Source organism: Spinacia oleracea, chromosome 4 (assembly GCF_020520425.1).
Source record: "Spinacia oleracea cultivar Varoflay chromosome 4, BTI_SOV_V1, whole genome shotgun sequence".
Lineage (NCBI taxonomy): Eukaryota > Viridiplantae > Streptophyta > Magnoliopsida > Caryophyllales > Amaranthaceae > Spinacia > Spinacia oleracea.
In genome coordinates this window covers 8418546-8430605 of record NC_079490.1, presented here as the reverse complement: position 1 = coordinate 8430605, position 12060 = coordinate 8418546, and the positions used below count along the sequence as shown (strand labels likewise).

General features: G+C 38.3%; 1 protein-coding gene and 2 non-coding genes across 4 annotated transcripts in view; 1 reads left to right on the top strand and 2 right to left on the bottom strand.

The window, feature by feature from the left end:
* Positions 1-12060, bottom strand: part of LOC110801002 (protein PLASTID REDOX INSENSITIVE 2, chloroplastic) — a 37746-nt gene that overhangs the window by 17804 nt on the left and 7882 nt on the right. For both annotated transcript variants that reach the window (XM_056843616.1, XM_056843615.1), the window contains exon 3: positions 3079-3267. In XM_056843616.1, the coding sequence (XP_056699594.1) occupies positions 3100-3267 (168 nt within the window). In that variant the 3' untranslated portion in view covers positions 3079-3099. The remainder of the gene's footprint in view (positions 1-3078; positions 3268-12060) is intronic.
* LOC130460559 (U6 spliceosomal RNA) lies at positions 10-111 on the bottom strand. Its single transcript, XR_008920414.1, has one exon. It is a non-coding gene; the product is annotated as a U6 spliceosomal RNA (small nuclear RNA).
* Positions 3071-3230, top strand: LOC130460242 (U1 spliceosomal RNA). The gene has a single exon (XR_008920176.1). It is a non-coding gene; the product is annotated as a U1 spliceosomal RNA (small nuclear RNA).

The following is a 12060-nucleotide window of genomic DNA, read 5'->3' as shown; positions in this document are numbered from 1 at the left end:
AAGGCTCAAATAAAATTGGACCATTTCTCAATTTGAGTGGGTCATCGTTGAGGAGGGGTCATGCTTATTTTTTTGTATCATTCCAATTTTATCAGATGTCTCCGAAGTGACAACTGTGAACTGATGCAAGAACATAATAAACATAGAATTGCCTTTATATACTTTCAGTGTTAGACTCAAATTTTAACATGTTACTACTGAAATCCGGCTAGAGCATGAATAGAGAGGAGCTCTTATATAGCTCCCAAAGGAGTGAGAGAAAAATAAAAGGTAGCTCTTCCGTGAGAAATGGGACTTCATACCCCTCCTGAAAAGAAATAATGGTGAGTCATTCCAAAAGGCAAAAGTCTAATGGGTTTTGCCATCTCACATGGGTCCAATTGCACTGAATTAGAGAACAAGAGAGGAAGAGGAGAGAGATTAAGAGACATTGTTTAACATGCATTGTTTACATATTTAGCAAAAAGCTCTTACATTCGGGGGGAGATTAAGTGAACCCAATATAAGAGCCTTCCCACTTTATATTATGGATTAGTTTGTTACTGAAAAGAAAAGAAAACTCAGGGTACCAACTAGCAAAGCCAACTAATAAATCTCAACAAAAATGCTTGGCTCCATGCAGTAATGCAACGCATGTTCATCTTTGAACTACGGTCATTCTTGCACACCAACCATGCTTTTCTTCCAAAATTATACCAAATATAGCTCCAACAGATCGGCATAGGCTGTTAGTAGATTAAGGATCCTCTTTATTTTATTTTTCCTTAAGTAAGACAATGAGATGAAAGATACAAAATGGAAGTGGAAGAGAGGCATTGGCCAAAGGGTTCTAATATAAGTGCACACCCCAAGAAAGGAAATGTCTTGCATAGGTTTCAAGTTTTCAACAAGTAATAAACCTTAAGAAAGCCTCTCAAACAATTTGAAACTGATGTTTAGGACGGTTAAGTCCAATGGCTTCTAAAGCACAGAGAGAGCGGCTCCATAGAGGACAAATAAAATCTCTACAGGCACACTTTTTCCCCTATAATGCATTGATGTCAGGTTCTTATGAGAAAATCAGTTAGTAAGGCTTCAAACAGAACACTTGATATTGATTCAACAATATTGCTAAAGGCCATTAAAGCATTACCCCATTAGTAAATTAGTGATGACAACTAAGAATCCGGTAACCTCAGATCACCGTTTTATTCATGCAGTCACTAGCTCACATTAAGGTTTTCCACTTATCCTCCCAGTCCTTGGTTCATACTTGACAAAGATATGCCGATAGCTTGACATCTGATTTTTCAGAGAGGTGGGAAGGAATGCAGATTGCAGAAGTCAGAGCAGCTACAAACAATGTTTTCTGAATAATGAATTGCCACCAACTTGGCAACTTGTATGATCAGCAATTGAAATGATTCACTAAACCAGCTACAGCTTTTTTTGGTTTCACATCCAAGTTTGTGTTAAACCTTTGATTTATACCATGAGGCAATGTGTTAGAATCCAACCTTCTTTTACTTGTATTTTCATTATCTATTGCTTTCTAGGACCTCTATAAGAGTTTTCTCTAAGAGTGTTCACCGGCAGTTTTTAGCTAATTCAAAATAAACCTCTATGAGGGGTATGAACCAATACCTCTCATCAGAAGTTGTCTTTGCTTAATTACTTGCTTTGTTGCTAGCCTTTATAGATATTGTGTTGTCGCATGTTTTTAAGCTTTCTAAGACCCTACAAAGTCTCCCTCAAAACAAATATATTCTCGTCGACGGTCCCGCTTGTGCATGTTGTGCGCACACAAGCGCCCCGATCGACCCTCGACCCTCGCTCTCGCCAATAGGCAAGAGTGCCCATTCTAAAGCAAACATCCGCTCGTGCCCCGAGCCTTGAGATTCACTTTCCACACGAGGCTTGCGCCCTTGCCGCCCCATAGGCAAGAGCGCGCCGCACGATCCGGTGTAAAAATACTCGAACCGTGACACAATGCATGAAAAAAACTATTTACAATCTTAGAAAAATTTAGAGGAAGTATTTCCAGAACACAAACCAAGTAATATAACAGAGCACAGCATGATGTAACCAACTCCAACTTAAAGAAACATCGTACAGCATATGCGAGACTCGTAAAACACCAAGTGCTACACAATCAATCCAAAGTGAAATGCAAAAAGTATGTTAAGTGAGAAGGAACATGGTACCGACCCCCGTTCTGAGAACATAATTTGTGTGTTCCAAAACACGATCTCTAATTCGGTGAACCCTGCGATCCAGTTCAACAAGCCTAGGCTATTATATTCATTTCGTTTTGGGGCGTACTTGCTTCATCTACTCCATACTTGTTAGAACACCGTAATGGACCACTATACCGGGATTGTAATCCTAACGACAAAAAAAATCTGGGAATCATATGGTAATGTCTAACTAGGAAGTTCGTTACAATAATGTCTAGAATTCTAGATGGTCGTGTCACCTAAATTCAACACCAAAAGTACCTTCTTGACTTCATAACATTTTATCAAAATTGTTCCCAAATGCATGATTAAAATCCATTCATACCAACCTGATAAAGTTTCTTTCTGGAAAGAAAGGAAGACTAAAGGATTCGATAATTTGAGAGTTAGGAGATGAATCTGCTTAAAGTATGAGAATCGATGACCATATAACACATAAAATGAATTTGAAACTGCAACCTACTTCCTCCGTTCTTTTTTAGTTGACACATTTTGACTTTTGACACTATTCATATAATCTACTTTGGCTATCAATTGTGATTTATACTTAAGAAAAAATGTAGTATTGTGAGTCTTGTTATAACTGTTTCCCTGTATAGATTTAAAATATCGGGTTTATGTAACTTTTACCATTGATATTTAAAGATATTAATGATTGAAATATTGCATTGAATAACGTGATAAAATAAATGTGTTAACTAAAAAAGAACAGAGAAAGTATTAGATTGTTACATTCAGAGGGTTGTCTTAGGGTTTACACCATATGATATTTGGTTTTTGTCCCACAACAACAAAATAAAGGAAATGAGAAGATCAACATAGATATAAATTGAAAGCATTGAATTTGTTGAAAGATACTTACCTGGACGAGGTCAATGTGCGATCAACAAGGCTCATGGCCTAGGTAGGTGGCCCCCATTGCACTTTGGAGGGGTGCCTGCCTAACATCTTCCCAAGAGGAAGAGTGTACGTCATAATTTGTGATAGTGGGGGCCTGCGTTCGCGCGGCCCTTGTCCAATCAGTTAATATTTGCCACGAGAAGTATTCTACCTGCAAAATTAATGATTAAAGTCACCAAGTTGCTCCTACATGCCTAATTTTATAGGCTCCATTAGGTTTTGTAATTTTGTAAACAGTGACTGTATAAGCAATACATTTTCTGACCAGAGGTTAATTGTGCTTTTTAAAGGTCCAGATTCTGGTGTCATTTTCTCAACACAATGATTGCACTATTCCTCTTTATTTGCCACTTTCAGCCCAAATGTATTTCATGTTCCTATTAAGCAGAAACTCAAGTGTACAACCAAGAAGTTTAGAAACAAATCTTCTATCCAGAAAAAGCATGTCCAATATACATTTCTAAGAAGCAGGGATATAACAACAAAATATGTTCAGTAGCTAAAATTTCACAATAAGATAAAGTATAAGGGAAAGGCAGAAAACTCCCACAACAGTCTGGTCATAAACGTCAAATGGTGGTCAGAATAATCCGAGTACTTGGTCATTTGTATGCAAAAGAAGTTTTTCGCACCGATGACTAGCCACAAATGGTGATCAAAGCATGGCTTTTATAGCATCATTTTCATCTGGTCATTCTTACACATAAATCATGCTTACTTACCCGAATTATTCCAAATTTATCGGATCTATACATTATATAGCTCCACAGGAAGCATAGGTTGATACTCCGTAGTAGATTAAGGATCCTCTCTTCTTTTTTCTTTTTTTCTTGAGTAAGACAGTCAGACAATAGCGTCAGAAAAAGATACAAAAAAGAATGTACAAAAAATAGTGGAAGTATAATGCCACTAGTCACTGGCCTAAACGATAGATCAGTTATTAACTTAGAGAATGTCTTGCATAGATTTCAACAAGAAAAAACTGTTAAGAAAGATTGTCCCGCGACTGAAACTGGTCTTTAGGGTGGTTAAGTTAGTCTTGTTGATAATAATGCAAAGCCTAGTATTTGGATTAATTTTTCCGTGGAGAATTCAGCCAAGCCCGCAGCTGTACCGTGGCCAAGGATAATTAGCCGCGTCTCAACCGCGGAGTGTACTGCACTGCTGCTGCAACATCTAATTATTTGCATTGCAAATAATAATGAAGCATGTGTTTTGCTTGATGAGGATTGTACAAATCTTAACAAAATAAGCGGGCCCACTTAAATTGTTTTTGTTTGAGTTACATTAATTGGCCCAGCTAGTCATTTATTCTACGGAAAACAAACTTCGTATATATATCTCCCTTCCCGGCTACAAATTATACACACGATATTATACCAAAAACACAAACCCTAAACCCTATTAGAGATCTGAGCAGTTCTTGAGTAGTTCCACCTTCTGAGTTCGGGTGCACGAATTTAGAGGAGGATTGTGTTAACCTTGGGGGGCGTTCGTCACTTGAGAGCCTGTACCGGTAGTGGCGAAATTCGCTTCTAAGTCAGTGGCCTTCATACCACGGCACAATCATTGTAATCCGGAGATTATCAATCAAGTAAAGTTATTAAATTTCTCTTATTTATTTGATTTCAATAGCCTTATTTCTTACAATTTAGAAGCGAATTTATACTATTGAAATCATGTCTGGATTACCGCAATCTCGTTTGATGTTGGATCTGTCAAAATTAGAACCACTTGATGGGACTAATTATAAGAGGTGGTCTCAAAAATTGTTAATTTATTTTGAACAAGATGATATTGATTATGTGTTGTTCAATGATCATCCTATCCCTACAACCTCAACTGAAAAAACTATTACTGTTCTTGATACACCTGTTCAAACTGGAAAATCAACTAATAGTACAACTGCTACGAGTAATGAGGAGTATGTTAAAAAGTATGAAAAAGACAATAAGGTTGTTAGGGCTCACATGGTGTACCACATGACTATCCCAATTTTTGATCTCTGTATTAAAGAAAAATCGGCTAAGGCAATTTGGGAATCTCTTGAGAAAAAGTATGGTGCAGATGATGCTGGGAAGAAGAAGTATGTTACTGGAAATTGGCTCAATTTTAAGATGGTTGATACTAAGCCTGTCATGGAGCAAGTCCATGAATATGAGACCCTAGTTGCTGAAGTTCTTGCTGAAGGCATGAAGATGTGCGAAATTCTTCAGGCCAATGTATTGATTGAGAAATTGCCTGATTCCTGGTGTGACTACAGGAATCGTCTGAAACATAAGAAAAGGGATTTGACTCTCGTTGAGTTAGTGAGTCATATGAAAGTTGAAGAAGCAAACCGGCTCAAAGATACTCCACTGAAACCCAAGAATGAACTTGCTGTGAGAGCAAATCTTGTTGAAACTAATGTTAATTCTGATAAGAATGCAAGTCATGGAAACTTGAACAGGGGACAAAGTTCAGGAAACGCGAAGAAAGGCAAGTTTGTGCAGAAAGGAAGAATTGAGAAGAAGTTCACAGGTAGGTGTGCGTTATGGCTGTGGAAATGAGGGACATTACAAGTACCAGTGTCGGAACAAGAAGAGTAATAACAAGGCTAAACCAAAGAGTGAGGCTCATATTGCAGAGACAGATGATGTGATAGCTGCTGTAATTTCTGAGGTGAACCTGGTGGAAAACATAACTGAGTGGATCGTTGACACAGGGGCTTCGAGGCACTTCTGTGCCAACAAAGACATGTTCGTGGAATTTGAGAAAGCTGAAGAGGGCGAACAAGTCTACATGGGAAATTCAAGCAGCTCTGAGGTACTTGGCAAGGGAAAGGTGCTTCTCAAGTTCACTTCTGGAAAAACACTAGCTTTACACAATGTACTGTATGTACCATCCCTTCGTAGAAATTTAATTTCTGGTGCTTTGCTAAACAAAGTAGGTGTTAAGTTAGTCTTTGAAGCTAATAAGCTTGTTCTGACTCGCAATGGCGAATATGTAGGAAAGGGATACCTGAATGGGGGTTTATTTGTTCTTGACTTTGTATTTGATTCTACCATGAATAAGAATTCTTCTTCTGCTTATATTGTTGAGTCCATTGATCTGTGGCATAGTAGACTGGGACATGTGGGGGTGAGCAAATTGAAACGTATGAAGAGCTTAAATCTGCTCCCCAATATGACAAATGATGGACACAATAAATGTGGTGTATACGTTGAGTCAAAATTTGTGAAGAAACCGTACAAACCAGTCACAAAGAGGGAAACAACATTGTTACAGTTAATTCACACTGACTTGGCAGATTTCAAGAACTTGGAAAGTAGAGGTGGAAAACGCTATTACATTACTTTCATTGATGATTTTTTCAAGGTATAACAAAGTCTACCTTTTAAGGTCTAAAGATGAAGCAGAATCCAAGTTCCTGGTGTATAAAGCAGAGGTAGAAAATCAGTTAGATCGAAAAATCAAAAGGGTACGGTCTGACAGAGGTGGAGAATATGGGTCGACATTTCTGAAGGAAGTGTGCAAGAAAGAAGGCATTATTCATGAGGTGACAGCTCCCTATACCCCACAGCAGAATGGCATAGCAGAAAGAAAGAATCGAACGTTGAAAGAAATGATGAATGCAATGCTTTTGAGTTCAGGTCTTCCTGATAACTTGTGGGGGGAAGCAGTGCTATCTGCAAACTTTGTGCTGAACAGGGTCACTCACAAAAAGCTGGACAAGACCCCGTATGAGTATTGGAAGGGCTATGCTCCTAACCTGAGCTACTTGAATGTGTGGGGGTGTTTGGCAAAAGTAGGTTTTCCATCTTTTAAACGGCCTACTGTAGGATCGAGAACATTTGATTCTGTGTTGGTAGGCTATGCGGAGAACAGTGCAGCTTACAGGTTCATGAGGCTTGATGATCACTCGATATGCGAGGCTCGTGATGCAGAATTATTCGAGCAGGTATTTCCCTTGAAAGATAATGTTGATACTAATGATTCTTCCTTTACTACCCCATCTGCAGGTCAGTCTTCACAAGTTAGACCTTCTGCAGAACATATTGAAACTTCCTCTAGGGTTGATGATCATGTGCAACCTAGGAGAAGTAAAAGGCAAAGGACAGAAACATGTTTTGGACCTGACTTTCTCACAGCGTTCCTCGCGGAGATGGAAAGTATGGATGGTTTGGATGAAATAATGGTGTGTCTACAGGTAGTAGATGATGACCCCAAAACCTATGAAGAAGCTATGAGGTCCGTTAATGCGAGTTTCTGGAAGGAAGCAATCAGTAGTGAACTTGAGTCCATCTTGACAAATCAGACCTGGGAGTTGGTGGAGCTCCCGAAAGGGAGTAGGGCCATAGGATGCAAGTGGATTTTCAAGAGGAAAAAGAAGATTGATGGTTCAGTTGAAAGATTCAAGGTCAGGCTTGTGATTCGAGGATTCTCACAGAAGTTTGGTGTTGATTATTTCTATACTTATTCTCCTATGACTAAGATAGCTACTATTCGTATCTTATTTGCGTTAGCATCTACATTTAATTTGATTGTGCATCAGATGGATGTTAAAACAGCTTTCCTAAATGGAGATTTGGAGGAGGAGATCTACATGAACAACCCCCTGGCTTTGTAGTTCCTGGCATGGAGAATAAGGTATGCAGATTGAAAAAATCGTTATACGGTTTGAAGCAGGCACCGAAGCAATGGTATGAAAATTTCATAATACTATTCTTAGTTTCGGCTTTGTAGTGAATGGCAGTGATGCGTGTGTCTACACAAAGATGTTTGGTACTGAATGTGTGATTATATGCTTATATGTTGATGATATGCTATTATTCAGTGCTAATATAGATGACATAAATGAAACTAAGAACTTCTTGTCCTCCAAATTTGAGATGAAAGACTTGGGTGAGGTTGATGTGATACTTGGTGTGAGAGTCACTAAAATCGACAAGGGCTACATGTTGTCTCAAACTCATTATGTGGAGAAGATCTTGAAGAAGTTTGATTGCTTTGATGTGGTGCCCGTGAGGACGCCGTGTGATCCGAACAAACATCTATTCAAGAATAATGGAACGAGTGTTTCTCATGAGGAATATGCTAAGGTGATTGGTAGTCTTATGTTTCTGATGAATTGCACTAGACCTGACATTGCTTTTGCTGTAAGTAGACCCAGTCGTTATACCCATAATCCAAGCCGGGAGCATTGGAGTGCTCTTAAACATTTGTTGAGATACCTTAGAGGCACCATGGAATGGGGTTTGAACTTTACTGGTTTCCCATTGGTTCTGGAAGGGTACTCTGATGCGAACTGGGTGACAGACAGTGATGAGGTGAGCTCGACAAGTGGGTATGTTTTTACCTTGTGTGGAAGTGCAATTTCATGGAAGTCATCTAAACAAACGTGCATAGCTCGGTCTACCATGGAGTCGGAGTTTATTGCTTTAGATCTTGCGACGCAGGAGGCCGATTGGTTGAGAAACCTGTTAGCAGACATTCCATTATGGGGTAAGCCAACTCCTTCTGTACCTATTCATTGTGATTCACAAGCTGCCATAGCTGTTGCGAAGAATAGTGTGTATAATGGCAAGAAGAGACACATTCGTGTCAGACATGAGTCTATAAGACAGTTTATTGTGAATGGTGTGATTTCTCTGGAATATGTTAGAACGGAGAAGAACCTGGCGGATCCTTTTACAAAAGGGTTGGACAGAAGGAAGGTACTTGATTCATCAAGAGGTATGGGTTTGAGAGATACTAAACCCGTGTGGTGAGCCATCCCGAAAGGGATGATGTATGTGAGTTAAAAGCTCTGGATGTATCTAGCCTCATAGACCGAGGTCACTTGTCTAAGTGATGTCATGAGATGCTCTGTAGATACGGTACTTCTTTGCTTAGCCTCATAGACCGGGACCATTCGAGTTAATGGTGTCATGAGAAGATCTATATAACTAGCCTCACAGACATAGGTCACTCGAGTTAGTGGCGTCGTGAGATGACCGGTGAGTTTTATAGATGGAAGGTTGAACTTAAATGTTCTTAATGTTCATGGAACACCTGCGGTGAATGTGAAGGGGTGGCCTCCTTCTATGAGTGATGGGATATCTCTCTAGAGCGTTCACTAAGAGCCCCAAGATGAGAGGCCGTGTTACTTATCGAGGAATTGCTCAAGCGTCTATGGCGAGGTATGTGTTGTCGGGTAACTTTAATAATCTAGGAGTTCAATCCTTTGAACACTCTCTAGACAGTTAAACACCCCACTCCACTATGTGTTAGTTCAAACCTTTGGATACTAACATTTAAGTACTTAACCTATTTTTTACTGCTCATATTCTCTTAGCCCAATTTAGCTTTGCCTTAGTGGGGGATTGTTGATAATAATGCAAAGCCTAGTATTTGGATTAATTTTCCGTGGAGAATTCAGCCAAGCCCGCAGCTGTACCGTGGCCAAGGATAATTAGCCGCGTCTCAACCGCGGAGTGTACTGCACTACTGCTGCAACATCTAATTATTTGCATTGCAAATAATAATGAAGCATGTGTTTTGCTTGATGAGGATTGTACAAATCTTAACAAAATAAGCGGGCCCACTTAAATTGTTTTTGTTTGAGTTACATTAATTGGCCCAGCTAGTCATTTATTCTACGGAAAACAAACTTCGTATATATATCTCCCTTCCCGGCTACAAATTATACACACGATATTATACCAAAAACAAAAACCCTAAACCCTATTAGAGATCTGGGCAGCTCTTGAGTAGTTCCACCTTCTGAGTTCGGGTGCACGAATTTAGAGGAGGATTGTGTTAACCTTGGGGGGCGTTCGTCACTTGAGAGCCTGTACCGGTAGTGGCGAAATTCGCTTCTAAGTCAGTGGCCTTCATACCACGGCACAATCATTGTAATCCGGAGATTATCAATCAAGTAAAGTTATTAAATTTCTCTTATTTATTTGATTTCAATAGCCTTATTTCTTACAAGTCTGATGGCTCCTGAATCACAGCGAGAAAAGGCTCCATATGGAATAAACAAAAACACGCTTTTTTACCTAATAATGCATTGATGTCATTTTCTTATGAGAAAATCAGTTTGTAAGACTACAAACCGAACACTTAATTTTGAATAAACAATACGAAGTATGACATATGGTCATCACCCGTTAACAAACTAGCGATGAGCCGACGACAACTAAGGATCCAGTAACCTCACCTTATCAGTCATGCAGCCATTACTGAAGTTATGAAGAAAGTAATTGAGGTCCCTTTCCAAAAAAAAATGTAAATTAAGGTTATCTACTCAGAAACTAGAGCATCTATCAACAGCTACAACTTTTCTGGTCTCTCATCGAAGTTTGTGTTAAAACCTTTGATTTGCAATATGTGGTGGTGATGCATGAACAAAAACTAATTTACAATTTCAGAAGAAAAAAATTTGAAGCAGCAATCCCAAACACCAACAACAAAGTAATGTCACACACTCACACATAACATCATAATGTAACCAAACTTAAAGAAACATCATACATCATAAGTGACACTCATCAAACACCAAGTGTTACACTATCAATCAAAAGCGAAAATGTAAAAAATATGTAAGTGTACTTCATTTACGTTACCTCTTTATATCAGCCTTAAACATAGAAGTATACAAACCAGTCGAGTTCTAGCCTAGGTTCTATGCTAATTTTAAGTTGTTACATTCAGGAGATATCCTATGAAGTGTAGACAGTTATCTAATAAAATATCTCATAAAAAACTCAATCTCTTGGCTCTTGCACTTGTCAAGAAAACTCAAGTGGCCAAGAGACATCCCCAAACCTTAAGGAAATGGGATTCGAAAGCTTTGAATCATAAAGATTGTCCAACAACCCACCAAATCATATACCACCAGTTGCTGATATCAAGTAGTGGTCATTGGCTAATGGGGGTTCTTCCCAATAGCTTCGGGACAAATCATAAGCACTTCACTAGAGAGTCTAGAGTAGCAAGTTCCCAGAATAGTTAAAAATTGTTACAAATAGCTATTAACAAACCCCAAACTTCGAGATGGAAAGGTAGGCACTTGATTTACACTTGTAAAGTCATTAAATAAATGAATACTCGATAACATTTCTAGTGGTTAATCTGCGGCAACTAGGTTCCATAATTCAATTTTAGGTGCACTTGTGTTAAATCATTTTCGCGCAAGTTCCCCGCGATCAAACTTCTATTTAAGAGTCATGTTTTGTTGCCCTTGTTTATAGTATGTTGGACTCACTCCATATCAAAAAAAAAAAAAAAAAAAAAAACCTTTAGATTTTATTGCATTCAATAAGTTTGTTGACATTTTTCTCCCATTTCTAGGGTTTTAAGACAAGCTTCTTATTAAAGATTTTATTGCATTCAATAAATTTTGTTGAACTTTTCTACGGTTGTAACTTGTAAGACAACGACATGAATAAAACAAAAGGGATGAAATCGGTGGAATTATGCCGAAGCTCAAAGCAACAAGATGAACAATTTTAAGGCGCTTACTGGAATATATGTTTTTCACATCTTCACTAAATCTTGAGATACAGAAACTACTTATGTATCTAAGGATGTAACAATCTCAACTCAAATAAACTACTAAAATAATCGAATCACAATAAAATAAGCAAAATTCATATACAATGAGAAGAAAAAGTAACGCATCATAACCATTTTACAAACTGTTTTCTTAGATAAAAATACTCTACAAAATTGCAACCCATAATTTCACAAAATCCACAAAAAAAAGCCACACATATCAACAAACAAAACGAAAAAAACACAGGAGAGAGAAAACAGTGGATTACCTAGGTCATTAAGAACAAAATTGAGCAAAAGTTAACCACAAAATTTGATTCAATGAGCAAAATAAGCTAATTTGAGACTGTGTTTCTCTCTTCCCTCTCGAAATTGAAGTAAATTGAACGAAAATTGTGCAAATTTTGTAATTGGAGTAACATTT